This window comes from Plasmopara halstedii (assembly GCF_900000015.1).
Source record: "Plasmopara halstedii genome assembly, contig: Scaffold_410, whole genome shotgun sequence".
NCBI classification, from domain to species: domain Eukaryota; phylum Oomycota; class Peronosporomycetes; order Peronosporales; family Peronosporaceae; genus Plasmopara; species Plasmopara halstedii.
In genome coordinates this window covers 550,799-576,544 of record NW_020187331.1, presented here as the reverse complement: position 1 = coordinate 576,544, position 25,746 = coordinate 550,799, and the positions used below count along the sequence as shown (strand labels likewise).

General features: G+C 44.0%; 9 protein-coding genes across 9 annotated transcripts; 3 read left to right on the top strand and 6 right to left on the bottom strand.

The window, feature by feature from the left end:
- Positions 1–91: 91 nt before the first annotated feature.
- Positions 92–2,958, bottom strand: PHALS_09337 (Phosphatidylinositol-4-phosphate-5-kinase (GPCR-PIPK/Pi-PIPK-D5/PiGK5); the record flags this gene model as incomplete). The annotated part of the gene is made up of 4 exons (XM_024724818.1): positions 92–404; positions 474–1,637; positions 1,708–1,797; positions 1,874–2,958. The coding sequence occupies 4 exons, from the start codon at positions 2,956–2,958 to the stop codon at positions 92–94; spliced, it is 2,652 nt and encodes an 883-aa protein (XP_024575656.1).
- A 4,010-nt stretch (positions 2,959–6,968) lies between these two features.
- On the bottom strand, positions 6,969–7,297 carry PHALS_09336 (uncharacterized protein; the record flags this gene model as incomplete). The annotated part of the gene is made up of 2 exons (XM_024724817.1): positions 6,969–7,030; positions 7,162–7,297. The coding sequence occupies 2 exons, from the start codon at positions 7,295–7,297 to the stop codon at positions 6,969–6,971; spliced, it is 198 nt and encodes a 65-aa protein (XP_024575655.1).
- Positions 7,298–11,069: 3,772 nt separating this feature from the next.
- PHALS_09335 (uncharacterized protein) lies at positions 11,070–11,359 on the bottom strand (the record flags this gene model as incomplete). Its single annotated transcript, XM_024724816.1, has 2 exons — positions 11,070–11,208; positions 11,256–11,359. 2 exons carry the CDS (start codon positions 11,357–11,359, stop codon positions 11,070–11,072), a joined length of 243 nt encoding a protein of 80 aa, XP_024575654.1.
- Positions 11,360–12,998: 1,639 nt separating this feature from the next.
- Positions 12,999–13,877, top strand: PHALS_09334 (mc family transporter; the record flags this gene model as incomplete). The annotated part of the gene is made up of 1 exon (XM_024724814.1): positions 12,999–13,877. One exon carries the CDS (start codon positions 12,999–13,001, stop codon positions 13,875–13,877), a length of 879 nt encoding a protein of 292 aa, XP_024575653.1.
- A 109-nt stretch (positions 13,878–13,986) lies between these two features.
- PHALS_09333 (Uncharacterized conserved protein) lies at positions 13,987–16,333 on the bottom strand (the record flags this gene model as incomplete). The annotated part of the gene is made up of 7 exons (XM_024724813.1): positions 13,987–14,072; positions 14,138–14,261; positions 14,322–15,242; positions 15,312–15,511; positions 15,580–15,772; positions 15,850–16,162; positions 16,236–16,333. The coding sequence occupies 7 exons, from the start codon at positions 16,331–16,333 to the stop codon at positions 13,987–13,989; spliced, it is 1,935 nt and encodes a 644-aa protein (XP_024575652.1).
- Positions 16,334–16,476: 143 nt separating this feature from the next.
- On the top strand, positions 16,477–17,601 carry PHALS_09332 (uncharacterized protein; the record flags this gene model as incomplete). Its single annotated transcript, XM_024724812.1, has 1 exon — positions 16,477–17,601. The coding sequence occupies one exon, from the start codon at positions 16,477–16,479 to the stop codon at positions 17,599–17,601; it is 1,125 nt and encodes a 374-aa protein (XP_024575651.1).
- A 474-nt stretch (positions 17,602–18,075) lies between these two features.
- PHALS_09331 (camkk protein kinase) lies at positions 18,076–19,309 on the bottom strand (the record flags this gene model as incomplete). The annotated part of the gene is made up of 2 exons (XM_024724811.1): positions 18,076–18,561; positions 18,638–19,309. 2 exons carry the CDS (start codon positions 19,307–19,309, stop codon positions 18,076–18,078), a joined length of 1,158 nt encoding a protein of 385 aa, XP_024575650.1.
- Positions 19,310–19,375: 66 nt separating this feature from the next.
- On the top strand, positions 19,376–20,598 carry PHALS_09330 (uncharacterized protein; the record flags this gene model as incomplete). Its single annotated transcript, XM_024724810.1, has 6 exons — positions 19,376–19,512; positions 19,587–20,022; positions 20,095–20,178; positions 20,236–20,278; positions 20,340–20,450; positions 20,528–20,598. 6 exons carry the CDS (start codon positions 19,376–19,378, stop codon positions 20,596–20,598), a joined length of 882 nt encoding a protein of 293 aa, XP_024575649.1.
- A 49-nt stretch (positions 20,599–20,647) lies between these two features.
- Positions 20,648–23,628, bottom strand: PHALS_09329 (Uncharacterised protein family UPF0592; the record flags this gene model as incomplete). The annotated part of the gene is made up of 8 exons (XM_024724809.1): positions 20,648–20,720; positions 20,783–21,321; positions 21,400–21,491; positions 21,562–22,557; positions 22,624–22,709; positions 22,772–22,797; positions 22,868–23,135; positions 23,198–23,628. 8 exons carry the CDS (start codon positions 23,626–23,628, stop codon positions 20,648–20,650), a joined length of 2,511 nt encoding a protein of 836 aa, XP_024575648.1.
- Between the last annotated feature and the right edge of the window lie 2,118 nt (positions 23,629–25,746).

Sequence of the window (25,746 nt, the reverse complement as noted above, 5' to 3'; positions counted from 1 at the left end):
TGGATTAAAAGCATGTCGCCAATTTTTTACGTATACCCACTACATTTCAGTTGTGCCTCGTATCTAGCTTAACTCAGTACTTATGATATAACTACACCGCGCGAATGTCCTGATGCAAGTCCGGATTAAACACTGGTCTCTGGTCCACCATTGAGTTACTAGGGAAAGTATTGTGCCGTTGGGTATCAAAATTGCCTTGATCCAGCACATCGATCAATGCTGGGTAATTGTGCTTAAATGCAGTATCATTTTCGGCGCGCGTGTGCGTCGACAGCGCAAAAATGCGCGACATTTTCTGCTGAAAGCGAAACTTGTACGGCTTTGGAGGCAGTGCAGAAACACCTTCGGGATCTTTGCGCTTGAAAAAGGTCTTGTAAAAGCGTTCCATCTTTTTTTCCAGCGTCCTATTCAAAAACATTTAGAAATTTGATAACATAATGACACAAACAAAACGAGAGCGAGCACCAACGTACCACTGCTGTAAAAAGTCTATAATACCAAAATGGTAGAGCGACGGACCCGCTACACTCGTCGCAGGTTGCGTGAAGAGCAAATCGCGACGACCTTGTGGTAGTTGGCTCGTGTCCACAAAATACTCGGAGCTTTGAATGCCCATGAGTAAACTGTAATCCATAATGCCTTGCGAGCACAAAAAATCACTGTCCTTGTGTATTTGGTCGTAGATGCGATGTGCAGTGCCCGGGGCTATCCGAATTTTCGTCATCAAGTCGTTATCCTTTAAAACGATATCGGGCTCGTGGAAATTCATACCGTCGCCGCATTCCTGATTTTTTGTGCTGCCAAACGTGTACGATGCATTACAGTAGCGACATGCGGTCTTGTCTCCTGGGCTTGGTACCTTTGCATTGCGATCCACCCACGAGCCTTTGATATCGTAACGATGGTGCACAACGTCCGTGTCTGCAAATAAATTACCCATAACGACAAAATAATACATCTTGCCATACAGAGAAACGGAGTGGCAGCCGTAAAACCGCGTCAAAAGAGTGTCGGGATTGCTCGTCATGTAGGCCTCATAGTTTCTGGCAATTTTGCGTAAAAACGCACACTCTTCCGGAGACATAGTCTTAACAATCAGACTTTCATCTGACGTATAAAACATAAACGCACCACTTCGACCTTCACTAAATCGTTCCTTCGTGGTAGCGCCAAACATTTGGACATAATCGGTGTCATTGATTCCAAACGTCAGACGAATATGGCGAAATGATGCGGGGCAAAAAGACCAAAGCTTGATTGACTTGCCCGCTTCACCTTCCCCAGAAATTGGAATCGAAATGAGTTCGTCGGTCACCGCCCGAACAGATTCCTTGATACCGGATGTAGTGTAGTACAAAATTTCCGATCGCAAAGCTGTGTTCACCTGCGGACTCAAGTCAACATCGACATCTGCGGATTCTTGGCGTCCATTTCCACCTTTTCGCTCAATGTTGTTTACTGCAAACCAAATGACATAATCCAAGTAACCTTTTGATGAGATCAAAAAAATGACCAGCTGACGCAGCACTTGAGCAACATCCCTCGAGTTCGACGCGTTGCTCTTGGTCGATAAAAAGTATGCACACATGTACAGCAACAGCAACAGAAGCCAATAAAAGACGTAGGCACCTGTAAAGCTAGTGTCATTACAAACAATAAAGCGTGTAAAGCCATCAATTTCGCTCGCAATAAATTTGTTGGACGTACAAGGAGATGTAATTAAGAACTCGAAGACGAATATTGTATGTCTTCGGGACGCCACGCAGATAAAGACGGTGCCACGCTAGTGTCAAAACACTGCATTGCAGTCAAAATCAACCAGTGAATAACAGACTTCAACATGATTAGCTCAACAACGCAATCAAAAACGTACCATACCGACACGAACAGCACCAGTAGCACAAAGGCGTATATCAAAATCCATGGCCATTTCTGCGCATTCAAAAAACTTGCAGTAGTCGAGCATTTCTGCACGTCATCAGGACACGTTTCTTTAGCGTCGCAACAGATTCGTGAAGACGCGAGACAAAATCCAATGACCGTGTCTGTATCGGATTCGTACGTCATCGATTGGCCATCGACGGTAAAAAATCCACCAGCACCCTGAACTGAATACGTAATGATTCCCATTATGAGACCACCCAGCCACACCCACAGATGATAGAACTTCATCAATCTTTTATAGCTCGTAAAAGGACTTGTAAGCGAGAAGAAAAGATCGCAAGCCATGACAAGACCCCATGCTTCGCCAGTGAAAAAGAAAAATTCCGTAATTCCTGCTAGTCGTTTGCAATTTGTATTACTTCCACTTGGGTCAAAATCAACTAGCACGTTCAGAAGCAAGCAAATTGCCATGAAAATACTCAATATAGAGCGATTATGTACAATTGGATTCGGATGTTGATGCCATTGTTTCTTACGACAATAAGTCGTCACGACGGCAGAGCCACAAATGATCGTGTTTACTGAGCCTGCAATTAACCCTGTCCAACGATACTTGTACATAGCGACAGACACGCCAAGGAAAGCCATAGTTAAGCAAAACCCAAGAAGTTGCGATTTACGATTTTCAAACCAGCGAATTCGCCACTGACCGGCGGACTTAGATCGGCCGTGAAATTGCTGTGTCATGTCTTTATCAATAACTCGTACAAAATTCTTCTGCGTGGCACGCGGCGTCGAGATAAGAGGCTGTTGTGGTGTGGTATTCACAGTGTTATTAAGACTCATGGCGTCGCCATAATTGCCACTAGAGCTGCTGATGGTGCTGCTATTATCGACTGTAACCACGCCGCTAGCAGTACCTCGTGTGCCTCGACGTAGTCGGAAGGAGCCGTCCTGGTCTACAGGCGGCAGTGGACGCATCACACGGCGTCCATCCGGAGCTGCATCGCCATCGGGATGAAGTGGGGTCTCCATCGCATAGGATCCATCAAAAGGTGGGCTAAATGCGTTCATATAAGTTTGTTCTTCCAGTACAGGAGTACCTCGATGTTGGCGCGTATCGCCGTTTACTGATAAAGAGCGGTGATAGGGTGTTTTTGCACTGTGCAACCTTGACATTGAAAATTCCTGACTCCAGCTAAGCTTAAGAGCAAGGATTCGTTTCCTTACTCACAATCCAGCAGTCGACGCGCAGTTCAAGACGCCTCTCTCGCTAGTGCTTAAGTATACGACCAACAGAAGGGACAATGTCCTTGGCGAGAAATGGTACTACGTAAATGCCGCAGTGCACACACCCAGGAGTTCTCCGCCTCAAAGTTCAATAAACTCTCGGTGCGAGTCGAGGGGGCGACTAGGTAGAAAAGGCAGCGTAGCTAGTCAGTTATTTCGTTTGCGGCTTTCCTTTGCAATGTGCGTATCAGCGACGTTGTGATTATCAAGATAGGCAAAAATAATCAGAGCTGTTTGATTGGCGGATTTTACGACTCCATTCCGACCTAGTAGAAATTTCTGACATCCACGGTATTACTTTGACAAAATTACAGAATGCTTCCGCAGAAACACTGATTGAACCCTATTTTCGTTGAAGATCGAAGTTGTTACAATAGAACATACGAATTCAAGCTGTTGCGTTGTGCATTATTCAGCAATTAATGGTGTAATAATCTGTTTGAAATCTATGTTCTCCAGATAGCTTTTAACGATACTTTCTCTCATACATTTCTTAACTGACAAACTCCCTTTCTTGCCTTGTAAAGTTATGGCTCGATGAATCATCAAGAAAGGCGCGCGCCTTATTGTCGACGTCATGAAGGCCTAGTTCGGTACTGTTCAAGATAATCATTTGACGAGAATGGTCAAAGTGATCTCCCGAGTCCGATAAACCACAAGAACCTCCTTGAACGAAACACGACTGTGCCGCTCAACGTAAGCTTCTCCGAGGCTTAGATACTCTCTGCATTCCGCCTCGCTTTTGTGTAGGCTACGCACACCGTCGAAGCGGACATCTCGGCGTGAAATTCACCATGAGGTTCATTCATCACAATTTGGCTGGATCTAAGTCGCCCTCGCGGTGACACCGCGTCGAGTTTTTGGCAAGCCACTCGTGGTCGTCTGTAAGCACGAGAGCTGGGAGCTTCAACGACATCAAATCGAACTGTCACGCCAACATATCGACTAGATTAATCGTATTCCGCTTGATGCGCCGCGACACAGCTCTAATCATGGGTTTGTAGTTCTGTTGAATTGCGCATTTGGACAACCTCCTGAACCCAAAGGTCAGCACTTCTTGAGTTACCGCTTACGGCTAAATCAGCGCCCTGTTCCTTTGATACATCATCTGGCGACGAAGCCGAGGGGTGCATACACCAAAATCAAGCGTTGGGTAAAACTGCTACGTATTAATCCAACCTCGCGATTTCACAAACCAATTTCTGTGAAACGGAAATCAGAACAGAAATTTGCTTGATGCTTGACTTTGCAAATTACGAATTGCGATGTCTACATCAAACTAACTACAGAAGGGTTGCCGTGCAGTTTGCACGAAGAAAATTTCGACTCTAACTGATCGCGCTAAGAGACTGGATTCGTCTGTGCTCCAATAAGCAATGAATTTTGGAACCTCTTACGTAACTAGTTATCTGATTCGCCAGGGTTACATATATCCAGATCAGCTACATTTACTCATATAATTAATACATTAGTTTTCCAACGTTTGGTAATAAAAGTATCTTTTGTTATCTAATGTGAGCCGCTAGCACACGAATATCTTCTCCTCGGGATTCTATCACTTTCATAAATACACATTAATACGCCGGTACTTATGAGTAACCATAATTACAATGTAAATTTGTTACAACTGTACTTATGTAATGCTAAACTAATTTGATACTGTATGATTGTATAAAACTAATACTCTACTCATTCGATATTATACAATTGTGCCAACAGTATAAGGTGCAAGTACTCGAAATTACAGTTCTTAGATCAAAACACTAACATTCGCCTCAGATTTATTTCGCGCTGTTAACCGCCCTTCTCACACTCATGGGCCTGCTGGCATAGCCACCGGCCGAATTTCAAACTCAAAATAAGGTTGGATCCCACTAGCAAGCTGGAAGCGCGTTGCGCTGTGCGACCCTGTCTCTGGTTCTGAGAAAGTAGACAGATAGGGCGTGCCAGGTCGTAAGTGCTGGGCAATCTTGTTGAAGTGAGTACTAAACTCATACTTCAATGATCACGCCGGCCAATAATCTGCACGAGTAGGTGAGCTTCACTTTGCACATCGAGCAGAGTCGGTAGAGTGTTACCCGCTGTGCTATATTGTCAGGACCAACTATTACAAAATCTTTGATAGATGTGTCTTGTTGACCCGATCATAAATAGTGCATATACTCGTAGTATTTACAGTCTATTCATTGTGTCGGATTGGTGAAAAATGCAGCTCATCGCCGTATATATCACTCAGAGGAAGCACTGACTTCACCACAGAGGTTAGATCTATGCGATTCACCAGGTGCGAGCAAATTTTCTTAGAATGCAGTACATGAGTTGCTCTAATATTAAAATGAATGGGTATCGATTAGATTTTTGCGAACCACCGGGTGCGTAAGTAAATCTCTTAAGTAAGTCGTACTTGATTTGCTCTGATGAATAATTTAGTTAAGATGAAGTTCTGCATTTATGGATTATTAATATGTCGTTATTACTATCTATGATATTAAATCTTTGCACAATCCATACGATGACACTAGATTTGTACGGATTCACCTTAATGAGGTAACATCTAACTCACCAGGCTAGAGTGTTGGTATTTGTGCTTCGACATAAAAATCATCTTGAACCATTGACCTTCGGCTCGAATCCGAGGGAAGGGAATATTCGGTGCGCACTTACCCCATAACATGCCATGAAATTCACAAAGCGACATCGTCATCACACTTCTCGCAGACCATGGCAACATTGTTGTATTTCCTGGCGGAGCTCACTGTTCAAAACGAATACAATCCTGATCAGCTAATGTGCGTTTATTAATCGGCCAGATTATGCACTGTTAAATGTTTAAATGGTTCCACCGCGATATCGCGATCCTAGTTATACATATGGTGCACGAGTCAGACACTAACTGTGTTGCGCCTTTGAGAGCTCTATATCTTTTTATGGATTCTTATGAGCTATAACTTTTCATCAGATTTCCAAGCGTAACTAGGATCTCTAACTTTTATTCAAAATTTGTTATTTCACAGCACAGATCCATTTGATACATGACATGTGGTTGCGGCTCATGAATGACATCTTTAATTCAGTGTTCTATACAAGGCACATTATACTCCTCCAGTTGACGTATCAGGAGCAAAGAGGTTATCCAACAGATAATTAACTTAGCACGTATGTACGCACGCGAAAATCGTGTCTTTGGGTAAAGTCTAAAAGTATGCTGTCAATTCCGGCAGTGATCTGGCGGGATAACAACGTGGACTTTCTTGGGTTGCCTGAAAATCTGTCTGGCAACGCCAGTATCGTGATCTCTAAAATCCAGCGGCGCCACTTCCTGTGAGAATACATATGATCTACTTCTGAGCGAATTCTTCAGTCTATGTGTCGGTATTCTTACGACGGAATATCGGCAGATCCATTTCAAAAGGTCTGATATCAGGTCTTACAACGCAGTTCGTGCCTCTAACATCATCCTTATCAGACCCGTTTTTCAACTTGATAGGCAGGGTCGATAATGATCGACTTGCTGATTTCTACCTGGCTATACTTTGTGGCATTATATTTTTTTGAAGAGATTCAGCGCCATGCGCCTTGTACGCGATAGTTCGGCTACGGACATATTGTAGAATCAATACGCAGGTGACAAGGCAAACATCACACATGAAGTTATTGTTTGTGAAAAGCTATCAGCTACTATTGTCAGCGGCTGTAAGACAACCTTGCATCCTCGCTGCAATGAACCCTTTTCAGATTGAGTATCAGTTATGCTATGAAGAACTACTAAGCAATGCGAACACATCTGAGTCATACTAAAGCCGTATCACGAGTTCATCTGTCGGACGCGAAGCATTTTGTGACGACAAAAGATTGTCTGAATAGTACTATGTAGCTAAAGTACATTTGATACCGAGCAACAATCCAATTTTATGATTGGTGGGATTTTCTTAGTAAATCGACTCGATTGCGCAGCTCTAGACTTCATCGAGACTTTCTATAAAGTACGCTGCGAGCATGTATGACAATGCCCCGTGTCCGCTTCGGGCGTAGTTGAAACTCTTGGAGTGAGACCGCAAGTCTTAAAACTCGCAAGGGCCGGACACATGAGGGTTGAAAATTCTATAGGTTTGACCATGACCATGATAGAGATCCAGCGCTTCGCAACCAAGGCAGAAGGCAGTGCGCGAAAATGTGCATTTACGTGTGGTACATCTGTAGACGAGGCGTCCCAGCAAGGGAGTACTCCAACAGCGGATATCGCGAGCGCTTAAACCATCTAGCCCGACGTACCGTATGCAATCAAGATTCGTGTACCTCTGTTTCAATAGAAGACAAATGGCGGGCTTTGTTCTGAAATTTTAACTAACATCGTGATGGTGGCAGCAAGATTTCTCTCGATACGCTGAAAATTTGATGTTTATACTGGGTGTACAGTCAGAACTGATATCATCCACGCTCACTCTACCGCCTTGGGAAAGCAGTGGGTGTCACATTAAACGCGGAACACTATCTGAGCCACAAGGACCCATCAAAGCGCAAAAACAGGAGATCTGTAAGCACGCACGAGATGGCTGAATACAAAGATGCATAGAAAGTAAATTTCTAGTAGCTGGGAAGCGCGCGCCATTGTACTCACAGATGTAATTTCACAATGGTATTAAGTATTCGCGCCCTGCGCTTAAAATCTCTCTCGGTTGAGCATGCAAAAAATGCCCTGCTTCCACGCAGAATCATAGGAATTACTCTCCATGAGGAACCGTCAAGTCACAGTTGGCACAGGGAAGTCTCTCGAAAAATACGCTACCTAGTCGTTTATTGTCGAGGCCGAGGACAATGAGACACAAATCTCAACGCAGTGACCCTCGCTTACGAGTGTGTGAAGGACTTGCAGGGATGATTTTTGCCGCCAGCAAAGTTCCATGTTTTTAAAAAGCCGTAACATAAATTGATGTTTTAGGGATGTTGTGCAGTTATTTACGGCGCGCGGCTGCTGAAAACGCTAGACAGTGTGCAGAAGCATTGATAATGCCGACTATACATGGTGTCCGTGCGTCTAGCGAAAACAATAGGTAAAAGTATCAACAACATTCTGGACCTTCTTGTGAATTTGTGCGAGAATTTCTGTTCGGTCCGACACTTGGATTTTGATGCAAACTCTGCAGGCTAGACACTTTGCGCTCAATGATTAGCCGTCCATCCTGCACAGAGTAAGATTTAACGCAATGGACTGCGCCAAAAGAGGCTTGAACGCTTCACTCATAAGCACAACAAAGAACAAGTGGAGTTATTAGTTTCTCTCTAGTTTCTATCTCAAGACGGACACATACTAAATTTGAGTCCCGTTTCTATAAGTATACCAATACAAACATACTTGTTTCAATTTTGCCGAAAAACATTTTGCGATAAAGCAGTTTCGTGTCCGACGGGGCCTCTTTATTATCTTTCACATTCGGTAAGTAGTCTTACATATTTGAGTTTTGGACAACAGACTCAATATAGCCATTATTATAAATTCAAATAAAAATAATTATCGCGCTGTGACGGAGCCTTTGGAGCCTACGTGTGTGACTCCTTTGCTAAAAGAGTAGGCGAAACGAGCGCTCGGATGTCGCTCCGCGAGAGTCGAAACCCCCAGATCACCACTCTTTGGAGAACCGTCTGCGCGTGATGCAGCAGCGATGTAAGAAATCGTACTCTTCATGAGGACTGTACATAGGTGGACTGGCGGCGAAGGCTCTGAAGAGTATCACACTCAGTTCGCGCACAGAGCGATAAGACTACGGCACTAGCAGGTTGACAAGCCATTTTCAGCGACGCATACATATAGAGGTGAAGCATATCTTGATGCTTGATTTGCATAATTAAAGCACAACGCGGATGTCGAGGAGGAGACAATTGACTTGCTTGATTCTTGCTCTCTCGATCATATACATGTAACACCTGTTATAGCTATTGGCCAAGTCTCGACCTTGAACAATGTAAAAGTTCATTTGCTACGCTAGGCAATCCTGCCTTTGGCTAGAAAAAGATGAGGGCCGAGTATGCTCCAGGTCAAAAGCGGCAGCGACGCGACGATTCCTTCCAAAAGTGGGACCTCGAAACTCTCATATGGGTTTCAACACTATGGCATCAACTCCCAAATATTGATTGCAGTTCTAGTAAGCTCACTAACCCTCCAACCATTCCTTAGTTGGAGTGGATTTGCCAATCAGAGCCGGCAAAGACCAACTCTCTAGCAGATGACTCACATACACATTATGAGTTATGGCAGTAGGTTGGGTTCCTCGTAAAGTTAGGACGTGATCAATACTACGTTTCTGGTGCGTACCCTCGTTACATTGTGCAGAGACACTAAAAGAAACAACGAGCAACCGACCATGTGATTCTGAAGCACATCACCTTTATAAACTGGCGTTTGCGATGGGATGTGCCTGCATTGTAGCTAATACTAAGTTGCTCGACTCGTCATCTGCCTATACCCTTTCGAACGAAGCAAGTTTGAACCAAGTGGGAGAGAAAACATTTTCAAAAACCCAGCTTCGTATTTCGCAGTATGGAAAATGTATATGACGTCACACACTCTTGTTTTTGAACTTTTGAGAGCCGGAACAATCTCATGACGCTTTTATCGATCTGGGGCAGCATGAGGTTTTGGTAGACTTCCATCAAGTCTTGAATTCTCTTCGACACAGGAAAAATTGGAGCTATAGGATCCTTATGAATAGCCGCCTCGTTCTCGCACTAAGTGTCGAGAATTACGAACTCGTCCATCCTCCCTCAGTAACAACAAAACCGTTTTGGTGACTTCACTATCTAACAACTCTTTGATAACATTCCCTAGAATACTTTCTCATGATCGATGCGAGATTCTTCTAGGAAAAATGAGGGGAGTCTTACAATCCTGGGACTTCCCGAATAATTTATTCATGGATCCATTGCGTATTTTTTCTTAGATATACCGGCTTCACCGCTACACAAGCAGTGCGAATCCGGTAGTTTTACATCGTGATAAGAGAATTAAACTTAAAAATGTAACTTCAGCGTCTGCCCTTGTACTTGCTTCCCACTTATCGGACATAAAACATCGCGGCATAAAGTCGCACATACTCATCTGTATCCGGTCGGTAAGAGAAGACATCAGGTTACCGCTGTGATTGAACGTCACATCACAGGTACACGCTAAAAATCGAGACATACTAGTGCTCTTGCAAATCTAACTCGATATCCAGCAAAAAAACAACAGCTAGTTTCTGTCTTATTCCGAGGCCGCTGCTCGCTGCCGCGTCTACCTTCCGATCTTTGCTATAGGCAATCATTTCATCAATTTTGTCAATCGGTTCCTAGCACCTTTGCGATCGCAGCTTCATGTCCGCATCAGAAGCGCTTCTGCCTTTTAGCTGAGTTTTGCTCATGATTCGCCAAAGCTGAATAGAGCGGAAAGTGCAGTTCATCAAGCAGTTTTGCCCTCTAGTCGTTAAATGGCTATGGCTCATGGCGCTCTAGCCACACCATCCATGGAATACGATGGTATCTTGAATCCAGTACGGGATAAAAAAAACATTTTTATGTCAATGCGACGTCAATGTGATATGGCTTTAACGATACCAGCTGTCTGATTAGAGTCTAGAGCGTCGTGCAATTACGAGATATGCGATTATTTATATGAGTAGACATGCAGCCACTTATTTTTGTGACGCGGACAGTTGCATATGTTCATCAACGTTTCGTTGAATTCAAGGAACCCCCATGACGTAACAAAGATCCCCTTTTTCCATTAGGAGACTTTGCTGGGACCCGACCCTCCATTTTTTTACCTCAGAAAAAGTGATCACCCAGGGTGAGATTTTTGATAGGCGGTGCTAAACATCCGCGACATCGACCACTAGCTCTTCTTTATCGGGGATAACGATTCTTTAGAGGTACCTAATGTAAGAGTCCAATTTCGCGCGGTGTCCAAATGCTGTGACTAGTTTTGTTGAATCATCTGGATCATGGTCTTCGTCATGGTCTTCCCAACTTTTTGGACCTGAGAAGATTTTTTTCTTACCTGTCCTACAAAGACAAGTCACGCAGCAAGTTCAGCCTCACGGTGAAAATACTGTTGTACGCTTAACAAGACGATCTTGGAAGTCACGTTATCATGGTGAACATCCCCACCGCGTCTGACCCTTAGTTTGCCAGTCATCTTACCAATGGCAGCCATAAGCTTAATAAGCGTGTTTAATTGTCCCGGCGATTACTTGTCAAAATATTGTGTTCCAACCTTACCCTTCGGTCGTCGAATTGACGGTAAATTTTATCAAATGCAGCGATATGGCCTTGCAAATTGTACAGAGTAATTTCGACTCAATAAATCCATGATTCGAACACACAGAGGATGCATTTTTACACGTGAGCCGCAATTCTTTCAATTAGCTAAATAAGTAGCTTGCTCGCAAGACAACTTTGTGATTTTATTTTCAATTAATTATATAAACTTAGCTTAAGTATACGAAATTCTACATGATTTGGGGTGAACCTATTCATTGCAGAATCCTATCGTTATCTTTTAAATAAAATTCGGGCCTCCGAGCTTCGCACAACACTGACTGCGTGTCGTGGATCCAGCATGTAATAAATAATATAATTCTGAGGAAATGGATAATAAAAGCTGCTACCTGCCCATCAGATATTAAGTCTGTTAAGGCGGATCAGATCGACAATCGATTATGGTGTCCTCTGCATGATTTGGTGGAGGAGACACACCAGAGCGGCTTAGTTGCGACAAGCGACTGTAAGGAGCTGTTAGGCAGTCAACTTCTCAATCTCATATAATGATAATCTATTTCCTTTTGCATTGTAACGGTACTGCTGCGTCTGCAATAATGTGCGATGTCCACCGTTCTGACCAGTGAAGCCCTTAAAGTTGAAAATCGTCTACTCTTTGAACTATATCTCTTTTGATTTTCTTCTTGCAATCTTTTGCGAACCAAGAAACTGAAGGAAATGCTACGGAGTCTTTGTTATGGCTATACACTGATCTGACAGTCTTGAGCTGTGTGCCCCTATCATTCACTCCATTTTAAAGTGCTTAACAATTTCATCCTTGTGCGAATAGATGCAGAGCATGCTTTCAGACTCACAATCTAATCAATGCGGGCATTGCTAAATAATTTTTTGAATGAGACTGGTTTGAATTAGTGAACATTATCACCGGCTCAAAAAGCTCTGAGTCGTTATTGAAATCAAATTTTTACGGGTTTGAGTTCACCCGATGTACACGCCTGAGGATATTCGACCGCTCAACTGAAGAAGAGAAGAGAACGAAGTTTGACCTCTCAGACTAGACATTGCACACTGTCAATTGCTATTTCCAGCGAAAGCACATTTTTTTTGCGAATTTCCTCTCTTTCTATTGCGCTCAAAAATTCCAGACTACGAGATTTATCTGTTTTGTTTCGTGGGTGGGATCTTGGTCGTGCTTACACACCCGGCAACATCCGCAAATTGTCTTATTGCATGGCGTAAATTGACCTTGCGTGCATCTCTGGTATTTTGCTCCCTGATTATCCTGCATGTTTCTTCCTAGGCACTTTCGTCCTCACTAATCTGAGCGATGTACTAAAGAAATTATGACGTTAACTTTTATGCAAAATACCTTCTTGTGGGCGGGCAACAAAATAAAATCAAATCGGACAAAACCAGGTCCATGAACGAGCTGACGTCACACGTGGTTAGATATTGACGCATACTTCTTTCCTGAACCTGTTAACTGTGGATGGAGTAATATTGAAGTATGGTGATCACAACCAAGTTCAAAACACAGATTAATTAACCACGAAAAGATTTAATAATCAATCGAAATGTCTCCTCCGCCCACGTCTGGCAAAAAGGTAGGCCTACGGGATCTAATAAATGGCGGCATGCTGCAGTGTTTGGAGGCTGCGACTCTTGGCATGCCCTTCGAGGTCTGGAAAACTCGCATGGGTCGTTTCCGCTCAGAGACAACGATGCAAGCTTTTCGTAACGTGATGCGAGAGGGCGGCGGCATTTCGGCCTTCTGGGCCGGTACAGGTCCTAAGATGGTCGAGTCAGCGTCAAAAGGAGCTATTTTGCTCTACTCTAAGGAGGCTATCTCCGATACGCTGCTTGCTGCTGGCGTGGGCAAGAGTGCTACGGGCTTTTTGGCTGGAGCCGGTGGCGGTGTATGCCAGGTTGTGGTCATGGGGCCCTGCACCTTTCTAGTCACTGGTGCCGTCACGGGTGACCGCTCCATCTCCACCATGCAGCGTATCTTTAATGTGTACGGTGCTCACGGTATTAAAGGTTTCTACCCTGGTGGCACCGCCATTGCTTTCCGTCAAGCCACGAATTGGGCCTCACGCCAAGGATTTACTGAGATTGTACGTGGCCAATTTAAGGTGCTATTCCACGGTGACAAGGACGCCAAGTTGACAGTGGCTCAAGAGGCAAGCGCCGGTATTGTGGGCGGTGCTCTGGCTTGTTGGAATCATCCTTTTGAGGTAGCGCGCATACAGATGCAGAGCGCTGCTGACCGCGGCGAACCCAAGCAGAATATGGTCCAAGTTTTCCGTACTGTTATCAAGGAACAAGGCTACGGTGGCCTTTTTAAGGGCATTGTGCCACGTCTGGGTCTTGGCATTTGGCAGACACTCTTCATGGTTACCGGAGCTAAACTTGTGCGCCAAGCGTTGGAGGATATGGAGGCCAAAAAGAATTAAAAGCTTTTTACGTGAGTGCGTTACCTGTCGTGCTAAAGCCATAACATACAATATTACGGCTAGACTCGAGAGTTGAATGTGCAGTCTAACGTGTGTACGCTTAAATTGTTTAAATATCAGTGTGAAGTATCTCACGTAGGCACATGGTAGCAAAGGATCCGCTGTTTAGTGAAAACGAAAGCTGCAGTGAAAGCGCTGCAAACAGATGGAAATTAGCAGAAGGTAAATGATCACATGTAACAATAGCGAGTTCCACGCACTGTTGCCTTGTTCTTCTTGCCAAGACCATTCAAGTTCGCGTGGGTAAGCTATGAGTGACCTGTACGCTCCTTTTAATAGCCCCGACTTACACAGCACATTTTTTGTGCGATCATGCTCCAGCATCTAATAACAAAATAATCATTAGATCAAACTATCACGAATGTTCAGGAAGTGCATTCATACCTTGTTGTACGCTTCCGTGGTTGCGTTGGAAGGGAACACCACATTGGTACCAGGCAGAGGTAGAAGCACGAAAGAAATTGCATTTTCATGGGTTGTATTGAGGGTGTCAGCTTCAGCCGCGGTGACAGTCTTGACAACTTTATTGTTCTGGAGACTAACTTGAATCAGATCACCTTCAACTACCTTGGGTCCGTATCGACGCAGTCGAATTGACGCCATTCGATTAAAGACATAGCTTTGGTAAGCGTGCATGTACATCACACGACGTGCAAATGAAATACTTTGTATTGCCTGTTCAAATGCGTTGTCTCCGTAGCGTTTGAGTCCCTTAAGCAATTGCCGTTCAACCAGTAGATCAGGTGGTAGAAGCTTCAGCGCACTATCAATATCACCCGACTCAAGATAATAGAGCTTTGCTCTCCTAACAATATCGGAATCACCTTTCTGAACAGTCATTAAAAGCCTCAAGGCATCTTCCCATTGGCCTGCAAAAAACTTTTCTCCAATGTGGTGAGAACGCACTTTATTCGTCGGCATTCCAACTCGCTGAAAACCAAAATAGTTGATGAAACCCTGACGCTTTACATTTGTAAGTGCATCCTCAAGTGACAAGCGAACCATTTCCTTTGTGCTTGTGTCTTTCGAAAAAAGATTGCGAATGACGATCAAGAATTTGTTTCCATTTGCTCCTCCTAAAGACATCGGGGTCTCGACGTACTTGAAGTCTCCAAGGCGCATACCCGTTGATCCACTTTCATCATTAATTACGCTTAGTAATTGATCAGGGGCTGCGCCTTGCACCACAACATGCTGAAAAGTGATTGCCGTTTTATCTTTTATTCCTGCATATGTAAATGCAGTAAGCGGAAGGCGAAGTTGGCGAGCTAATTTTTCAAAGCATGCAAAATGTTCTTCATTGGACTAGAAAATTTAAAGAAGTAGAGTTATATCGAGAGTACATCTATAATCTCATGGCTACAACTGTCTCACCTTTTGTAAAACAAATTGAAGATATACATGTGGCTCCGAGCGCTTGCGTTTTTTGTTGGTCTTGGGTGAAAAATATACAACCAATCGCTGCGTACCATCCCGCATTTCTGTCTTCGTTTTAAAAGAAGCCGAATTCTTGGCAATCAATCGATGCAACACTGTTCTAGCTTCCTTCGAATTTTCGTGTTCAAGCTCAATACCTAGAGTCAGCAATATGAGGATTTCATGGTCGCAACACGAGCTGAAAGCCGTTTGAAATGATGAATACCTTCCTTTGCCGCAGGATCTTCTGATCCCTTTCGGAGGAACGAAAGAAGATGATCACAATTTCGTAGCGTAATTCCTCCATCTCGAAACCTCTTGTAGACAGAATCCACCACAACTAAAATTTGTTGCTCGCATTGTTGGTCATCAAATGGAAATGGCTTCTGCATCTGGCAATCTAGTCCCGGAAAGCAATTCTAAGAAAACCACCAAAATTTTACGGACAATTAAGTTGACGCAGTCACAGTCCAAACTGAAGCACGACTTGTTGCACCTGGATACAATTTTGAAGATATACGCGGTCTCGAAAGTCTTTGGGAGACGGTAGAAGACACTCATTTTCCTGATTTTGAGCCACACGCTCAACTTTTTCCAGGCTTTGCAGTCCAATTAAACGTTTCAATGCAGCCCGCCAACCGTCTGCAGGCTCCTCGAATCTCAGTCTCTTTTTCTTCTCTTTCTGCATCGACTCAACCTTACATAGGACTGCATGTAGCTCACTCTCTGTTGGTAATTCGTCGGCCTTGTCGCTAAATCCCACCACTTCGCCTGCCGCACTTATCTCGCGCACCACAAAATCCTCAGGCCTGATTATCATTATTCCAAGAGTTACTGGTGTGGAAGAAAAGTATTTTCATAGTTTTTCCTCTTACGACGTACTTCATTTTGATTGTCCCATACACTCTTAGGCGCCCATTGTGGTTACTGACATAATCTTCAATACCAACCGCGGCACCATCGAGCTCTTCATCGACCATTACCTTTGGATTCTAAAGTTCAGCGATCGGGATTCAAGTCATATAGACTACAAATACCAAAAAGTCTACACGGTGGTAATGTGTACGTACACCATAATAGGGTTATGCTGTGACGTTACGTTTAGAGCAGATTGGAAATAGAAATGAGTGAGGGCAACTATACCCTTTATGGTGGTGTCATGCCTCAAGCTCAGTCGGATGCAGCATCAACGCATCGATACATACCATCTGACAATTTGAGGGGACGGAACGGCTCTGAAGATGAATCGACGGTAAATGAAACGCTACGACGGACGAGCGAAAGCTTTCGCGACACATTGTTGGACCTCTACGCGGCCTTAAAGGTGTTTGGTATATACCTCATTACATTCGAAGGACTATTTGTAATGCTATTTTCGGTGGTCACCACCTCTTCTTATTACTATCTTGGTGAGAGTAGCACGGGTCCAAGCTTTGGTGCCAACATCTCGTGGACCATTGTTTCGTTTGCAGTGGTGTCACCTATGATCATGCAGATCACCCAGGCCTTTGCACGGCGTGAACAAGCATTGGATGTGCTTGCTGAGTCAAGATCTTTAATAATTAATATCATGCTTGCCAATGCTTTGTGGAATTGGGGCGATAACGGGCGAAAAAAGCTGCCACAAGACCATGTACAAAAGACCAAGACCTTGCTCAAAGGAATGCTGCATGATTTAATGTCTTTACTGATCATGCCCACGTTTACGCGTGGACGACACCGGCTTACTTCACTTGGTCGGAAACATGCCTCACAGTTTGTGAATCCTGTAAGACATTTGCAGCTACAGATTGTAAACACGATTCGTCAGCTGCACGATCAAGTGGAAGTTATGAAAGCCTGCGGCATGCCTGCCAATGAAGCCTCACGAGTTAATCAATACCACTGGCTGCTTGAAGCCCGACTTGAACGACTGCAGAATATAAAATTCTATCGAACACCTCAAGCCACACGGTCATTCACTCGGATTTTTATCCTTGCCTTGCCCCTATTTTATGGTCCATACTACGTCTTTATCGCGCGTGGAAATGAGTATCAAGCGACGAACTTTGCATTTTGCTTGTTGCTTAGTGTGTCTACAAGCTTGTTAATGATTGGCATTTTTAACGTGGAAAGAACAATGGAGGATCCATTTGCAGGAGGTGGCTTGGATGGTGTCCGCGTTCATGAGGTTTTCCAGCTGACACACCAACTGCTTGACGAATGCTATAGCGAAAAGTACATGTCTGACTTTCGGACGATGCATTGAATACAGTACTGAAAGCATGGCAATTTACACATTGAGCTGGTACGCGAAATTTATAGACTGCTTTTAGTTACTAAACACAAATCAAGATTGTGTATGAGAGTGTATTTTGCTTCTTTATCGGGTAAAGTAATGTTTGTTGTCGATAGCTTGCCTTTAAGTTTGAAAGCTATTGTCTCCTTACGTCAGCCTAATCCGGTTTTCGCTTGTTGAGGGGATCGAAGCTGAATTGAGGTATCTACGAAGACATTTTTCGCCTGATTTAGCATGCTATATGCATAACCTGTTTTGGGCGACAGTGTAGACTACAGTATGACCATTCACTGCAGCCACCATCCATACTTTGCATTTGATGTCAAAAGTTTAGTTTTCCTATCTTCAAACAATGAGTGCAACAGGTGAGGCGATTCGAAAAATGGAGCAAAATAGCAACAATTGTTTCGATACTTTCATCGCATAATCGACAACAAACTTCCGTCAAAATGACAATGGTTGTTCGTCTTCCTCGATCTGAACAAACCATGGATGACTAAGTGCGTCTTCGATTGTGATTCGATTCGCTGGATATTTCTCAAGCAAACGAAACAGCAAATTTGAGCCCTCACAACTAAGTGGAAGCTCGCGACCACATCGTTCAGGCAGCAAGATATCAGCGTGAAGAATCTCTTCGAAAAGTCCCCGTGTACTCTCCGACGCAAAGGGTAGTCTTCCAGACAGAAAAATATAGAAAACGACACCCACAGCCCATATATCCGCCTTAAAAGGATTGTATGGATCACCAGAGCAACACTCTGGAGCCAGAAATTGGTACGTTCCAACAGTATCGGATACAAACACTTGATCTGCGGCGTTGTCATCGTCATCTCCAGCAAAGCCACCCGTTGGACCGCCGCAAAATACTTTAGCGCAATTAAAATCAGACATGTGACAGCGTCCTGAACCGCTCACTAAAATATTGTCTGGCTACATGCATAAAAATGAAGCAAAAAGTCAGCAATTATGATAAACGACGCTGTAAGTCTTAATTGTTTCTTGTTACTTTGATATCGCGGTGGCAAACTCGTCGTAGATGTAAATATTGCAGACCAAGCAATATGTCGGACAGGTAGCTTCGTGCAAGATCTTCTGATAAAACACTTCCCGTAACACGACTGTAGAAATCCTTTCTATCTGCTCGATATACCATACAAGGACCGGATGCCATGTACTCGAGCACCAAAAAAAGCTTGTCGCTGTTGTCGGCTTCAATGACTTCGTATAATAGCACAATGTTGCGATGATATAGCGAGCGCATAATTTGAATTTCATCACGTACGCGGTCCAATGCTGTAACTGTCCGCATTTTTATTGGTACTGCATCTAAGTCCGTGTCAGTATCTCTTCCAAGCGGCTTCTCTGTGCAATAGTCTTTGAGCCGACGTAACATCTTCTTGGAATAAATCTTCATGGCAAACAAGCTTGCCTTGGGCGGTGCAAAAGCTGGCAATGGTAGCGAAACAACTGCACTATTACCATCTGCCCATCCGTTGGCAGCGTCTGCAACACCGCTATTTACAAGCCGCTCACATAGCTTTACCTTGCTAAAACGTCCTTGTCCTATTGTCTGAAGCAAACGATAATTATTAACAACCTTTTCGCCGGTTTCAGTCCTCCTTTTAACAACATAGGTTGTCTCGGCAATGTTCCACAGTCGCGCTCCTGTGCCGCTCATATTGCAGAATATAATGTTTTACACACGTAACTTGCCCATTATGAAAATCAATCATTTCCGACAATCATGTCGCTGAAAAATCTCAAGCCGATCACAATCACGCGCAGTGTGTCAGTGCCTGACGGCTATCAGCTCTTTCCAATCGCAGATAAATGGGCAGAAATGTTACCGGAGCGCATTCCGCTCCAATTTTCACTGTTTCGGTGTGTCGCTAGCTTTTAAGTGCGCCAATGTATCATTAACTAAGTTGATTACTGACTTGTCTTCTTATGCTTAGCTATCTAGGCTTTTATGTTGCTTGCACGCAAAATGGCAAGTCAACAGTTGTGAAGTCTCGTGCAGTAGCAGCACTACGCGTAACCATTCAAAATGAGGACAAGGTGGTTTTCAACGAACGCGTCTATGCAGCTTTCCCCAATGGTGTCTATTACGTACAGGACATTCGTCTAAAAAATGCTGGGGTGCACACTGTGTGTGTAACAGTAGAAGGAGGATTAGCTGATGACCTGGCACCGCTTGTGCTTAAGACGCAAGTCTTTGAGTTTATGGAACTTCATGAATGTCCAGATTTGGTAAACGGAGCCTACCAGCCATTGCGCGAGTTTGTACTTGATTGCATCAGTAATGGACGCCGCGAGAAATTACACGACGAAGCGTTTCTCGAGGATTACGTGCGCACAAAAAAACACATGTTGCGCTCAATGGACGCCAGGGTAGAGCATGAAAGCACTGTCATTATGGTCAGGTTTTAACAATGTTGTTACGCTTGGCTATGATTGATTTAGTGGTGGCTGCGAGCATATGTGCAACACACAATGGACCGTGATGAGAATCAACGGCTTTTGCTCACGCAGGCCTCGGTTCGTGTGGTATGCATTGCATTAATGTGTTTCGTGAGACTTATCGTATGACACTGATTGTATCAGACTCACTCTTGCCGATCGCACAAACGAAAACAAGACCATCCACGTGAGTTTTTTACCATTGATCGCAAGTTTCAATCGATTTCGTCTAATTTCTATCATAACAGGCCGCACAGCAGACAAAAAAGAGCATGATAATCTTTTTGCGCGTCGGAAACGGGACTGGAGGCGTGTGCGCGCAGGGGATTTGCGAATGTTTTTGACCGAGCCATTGCATGGTAAGAATATTGCACGTTTGACGCTTTCTACGCAACTTGCATGAATTCGTGAAAATTTGTCTGCTTCTATATATTAGCGGGAGCTACAACTACAGTGTTTAGCAGACGGGAAATGTTTCACCAGCTAAGTCTGTACGCTCAAGTCTAGTAAGACATCGCGCACTTGCTCTTCAGTAAGTGTTGGTCTACAAATTACATTAACAGTAATATACTTGTCGATCTAGTCGGAATAGAATGGCACGGAAATCGTGAACTCGAGGGATGGTGCGACTGGCATAGCAGCTGGATTATTAAATGCAGCTTCGTAGTACTCCCATAATACCAAGACGTACTGTGAAAGTGCGCGCTCAGCGTACGCTTCCAATTCCTGAGAAAAATAGTGTTTTGCGAATGCATTGTCTTCAGTTGCGGGATCTTCATGCCCCTGATTAGCGGGATTGAGCTGCTCGGCAATCATTTTGAAATTTGCGTCCAATTTGCTCGCGATTGATAGATCAACTGATAGCTCCTCATCCACGAGACTGTCTCGAAACACTGCGTCGCCGCTGCTGCGGGGGCGCTTTAGTCTTGCACTAGCATCCCAAGTCGTTAGACGTCGAAGAGCCTTCTTGCCTAAAGCCGCCTTCTTTGCCGGGTCTATATCACTGTCTGCAGTCGGACGTAACAGCACTTGTGCCAACTCGCTCAGGTGACTCAGGTAGCTCAGTGCTGGTGACGCGGCGGATACATTTGATCCGTTGGACCTTGCTTGAAAGCCACCCTCGAAGAATGGAGTCTGGGCAAGTAGAATTCGGTCCGAAGCACTGGGTAGATCTAGTCGATTGGAAGCCGATGTTTTGAAAACGATCATGTATGAAAAGATCTTCCGAATCTACAACAAAGCATACCATTTGCAGTTGACTCGTAAGGAAAGACGCTTTGTGTACACAAGTCAAAAAAATAACATTACCTCTTCGTTCCAGTGCAAAAAGAAGCGAAAGAAATTTTCGCGCAATATTAGTTCGGCAACAAGCCGTTTGCGAGCAGCAGTTGGCAATAAGTCTGGTAAGTCAGAAATTGCATTATATTCAGATCGGTCGCGAAGTGTCAGATCAAATAGAATCATCCGTACCAATGCAGTTGTATATACACGTGAGAATTTTCAGTAGTGTTTGTACGTGGGACGACTTCAAGGCGCTCCGCATGCTACTTAGAAAGTAATCGCCATCAAAAGCCATCCCTAAACAGTGGCGAATGCGTCCCCCAAATTTTTCAGAAACTAATTTTGCTTCTGCTACAGCCGGCACTGCGGCTATCGAGGCAACGACAAGCACACGCTGCAATATGTCGATTGAGTAATTCACACTTGCTGGGTCGTAAAGGTTCGTGCTTTCAAGGATGACCTGCATTAACACATTAATTAACGCTTCGTTCTTAAGCACCTCGGTTCCCGCATCCAGCACGGCTGCTATCTCCCGATCGTTCCAATAATCTTCCCACGGATCACTCGTCTTGCCTTCAAAAATAGAAAGGATACGACCCACTGTGGGCAAGGACGACGCTCCACTACTTGACCGTGCACGCCGTTGACACATCCGTTGAAAAACTGCCAGATACAAGCGCACAAATGCAAAATACCCGGGCACGCAATGCCACAAAATTCGACCATCGGCGTGTCGATGACTACACCAACTGCTTACATCATTCAGCACAGCGGCCAAAAACGTGACTGCCATGAGATCATCTCTGCCTGGCGAGCTTACCCGCTCGATAAAAAGGTCCAACCCGGCCTCGATCTTGTCTTGGGTCGTTACAGTCAGCGTCACGAATGCGTCGTTCTGTAGCTTGTGACCAATATAAAGAAGCGGAAGCTGATAGATAAAGGCCACTTCTTGTTCGTCACTAAAACGGTACATGCCCTCCTGAAAAATTGCTTCGAGTGAGGCAGCGATAGATCTGTTGCCAGAACCCTTCCTTAGCATATCCTGTGGTATGCCGGGTATACTCTTACCCTTCATGGGCACCACCAATCTATCTGTATTACGGTTTGACTTGTAATGAGAAAACGACGTAAAAATTTCAAGCTGCAAGTCGACGCCACTGATGCGGTCTGGTCGACACTTAGACCCTACATGTATCAAAGATAATCAGCGTGGCAGTTACACAACGGAATTTATCCCATCAAGTACGCTACCAGATAAATCGTTCCAATGTCGATGACAGTGTCGAGGGCTCCGCAAGTTGCTCGCAATGCCTACGCGAGCTGCCCGCTGTCGTTTACTTTTTAAAGCTCCTGCATAAGTCTTCACCCCATTCATTTTATCACATGCTTCTATACGTACTCCATTGCTTGGTGAATCTGTCCCTTCTAATCTTTCCGTGCATCGGAGCACAGCTTCCAGGAGTTTTGAAGTGGCAAACGGAAATCGGAAATACACTGCAGTATAAATATGTGCCACAAAAAAGCGATGTTCCTCGGCCATGAGTCGTGATTTGCGAATTTTAATTGAGCAATATTGAACGCTACGTTCCAACAGACGGATGTACCGCTTCGACACAAGGGAATCCAGGTGTACTTGCCGCCCGTCTAGCGGATACCCCTCGATGAACTCCACACGGCGACAAATATACACTGCTGCCTGCAAATACAATGCTCGACAGCGATTACGCACGGGCACGTGATCTACCATGTCCATTAAGTAGTCCCTACCATTGAAAAGACGTCGTTAGTTATGCTGCGATATGGCATTTAGTCCGCCATTTCGTACCACAAATCGAGCAGCACAGTTTGGCCAACGTGCAGCGGAAGCATTTTGTTAAAATACGAGTGATAAGAGAGTTTGCGATCCCCCGAAACTCCAGAGATGGTGCCCCCGTTTGATGCGTCGGCTGCCGCGGCCGTGCCAAAGTCGAGGTAATGAAAGAAAGGGCGACGTAGTAGATCCAGATTTTCGGCTAAAGCCATCATTTTCTTGTCCAAATTCCATCCATTTAATTCCGTCGAGCGACCACCACCGTTAAGAGCCATAGGCTGCGTGGGGCGTATACTCCCATTGCTAGAGATTGTAAGAGCTCCCGGTACAACGGATATTTCGCGATTTTTAGCGATATTTTTAAGCTGTTGATGTAACTGAGCATTAAAAATCAATCGAGCTTTTTCAGGGAGGCTTGCAGTGCGAAAGATCTTCGCATCGGCCATCTTGAAGACAGCGGCTCGTTGCACTTTGCCCGAATTGATGTTGTAATCGGTTTTTGGGTCAACTGTTTCACGAATTTCTCTAGTGCTTTACATCCCTCTCTAATTAGTTTACATCTAGATAAGGAAGTCAGAGTGAGACATAAAAATGCACGCAAAAATACGCTTAAGAGAAAATTTAATATGAATTTTCTTGAAATGCAATAAAATAGTACATTCAAGTGCTACGCCTTTTTTCCTGATCAGATTATCTAGAAATGATATTGAGCTAATGATCGCGGATTTGTCGCACTCGAGGTGTCATAATTGGAAGGTTAATTTGTAACGTTCTTGCAGTTCGCAGCAATGTATGTAAGTATCGAACTTCAAAGCTTTATCGTATAGCCATATCCTAGCACTTTAATAACATCAAGAGAGTTATTTGATGTGTTTGATGAATATGATTATATTTTTCATGATTCCAAGGTTAATTGCATTGACGACTTCATCGATTGCAGTTCAATTAATCGTACTGTGCTTGTCTTCCCTTTATGATCATCAATAATACTATGACGCTATTGTCTTCGTTAATCGAGCTCACAATAGCATACCTATCTTTCGGTCGCTTAATAACACATTTCAAACGTTGCAAGCTTCGATTTCGCGTATATACCTCCTATACAAAGACTCGAATCTCATATTCGAAAGTGTGATACAACAATTCTTGGGGATGCCGAGACATGTACGCTAAAATTTCAATCGTAAATTAATTAATGTCATCTGCTTCAAAATTGACGGCAAAAAAGACCTTCCCAGATATTTAGAATATACCTTACATCTGTATACCGGCAAGACAGTCATGCGCAACGAGAATGTCTTTTTTAGCTTTGGAAGGAACGCCGCACTACGATGACGATAATCTAAGTCTGTGGAGGCTCGTAGGATCACAGCAAGATTTGATGCTTCACTTATGTGTGTACTGTTTTGTCCCTAAGCGTTGCCGATATTTCCGCAATCGTCACACCCACACGCGATGTCGTGATAGTAGTACAACTTGTTGCGAAGAGTGACAAAAAGGTCGAAATGTTACTCAAACTTGCATGATTTTTACATGCTCGAAGAACATTTCAACCGCTTTCAAAAATTATTTCGTCATGGCTTTCATCGGCATTCAAACAAATTAATTGTTTGATATAACAAAAAACAAAGATAATATCATAAACCTACCAACGTATCTCTGGTCCGGCCGGACAAATGTTTGGCGTTGCTGATGTAAAAAAAGTTATATAAAGCTGAACCAGCGATAATTATAAACTGAGGAAGATAAAGTAACTACAACGGATTGCCGTGCACCGCGCACACTGAATGCTGTAAGTCGACGAACAGGTATTAATTTACTTACATACAATGGATTCAAATTTGAGAGCCTCTCAAGAGACTCTCATTGCTCTATTTTTCAAATATGACATGTAAATTTAGTTAAGTTCAGCACTTAATACATTTGCTTAATTATTAATTGCGTCGTGTCCAATGACCAATGTCCCATCACCCGCAGTACTAATCTAGATAACTCATCATGATTGCAGCTGGGCTGCTGTAGCTTTGCGCTTGAGGAAACGTAACTTAGGTCACCGACCTTTCGTTCTTTGCAATAACCAATTTCGAGTGTAGCGGATCGCAATCCGCTACCTCCAAGAGTGATTTTTATTTATTTTGATCTGCGGCAAAGCCACCTAATTTTTAATGTATAGATTTTTCCTAAATATGCATTGTAAAATCTAAATACATGCATAATTACTGGCTACCTAGCCACATACCGTATTCTTGTTTGGGTGCAGTCATACCGTGCCCATCTCGTGTGACACCCCCCCCCTGTTACCAGGGTACGTGAAACCCCGTTACACTCTCCCCCATCAAGATTGAGAGCATTTACAGTTCCAATCGATTATTGCCTCAAAGAGGCTCGCGTGTCCGCTAGACACTGTAACTTGGTTCGTTGGAACAAAACGACTTCCGTGCTCAATGAGCCCTGTGTCAACGACACTGAAGTCACCAAATCTCGCTGGTTCTGACAATAAACACGGGCAGAGCCCCACTTCGTCTCTCGCGCGCGGTGCAATGTCGAACAGTGCGTCCGCGGCA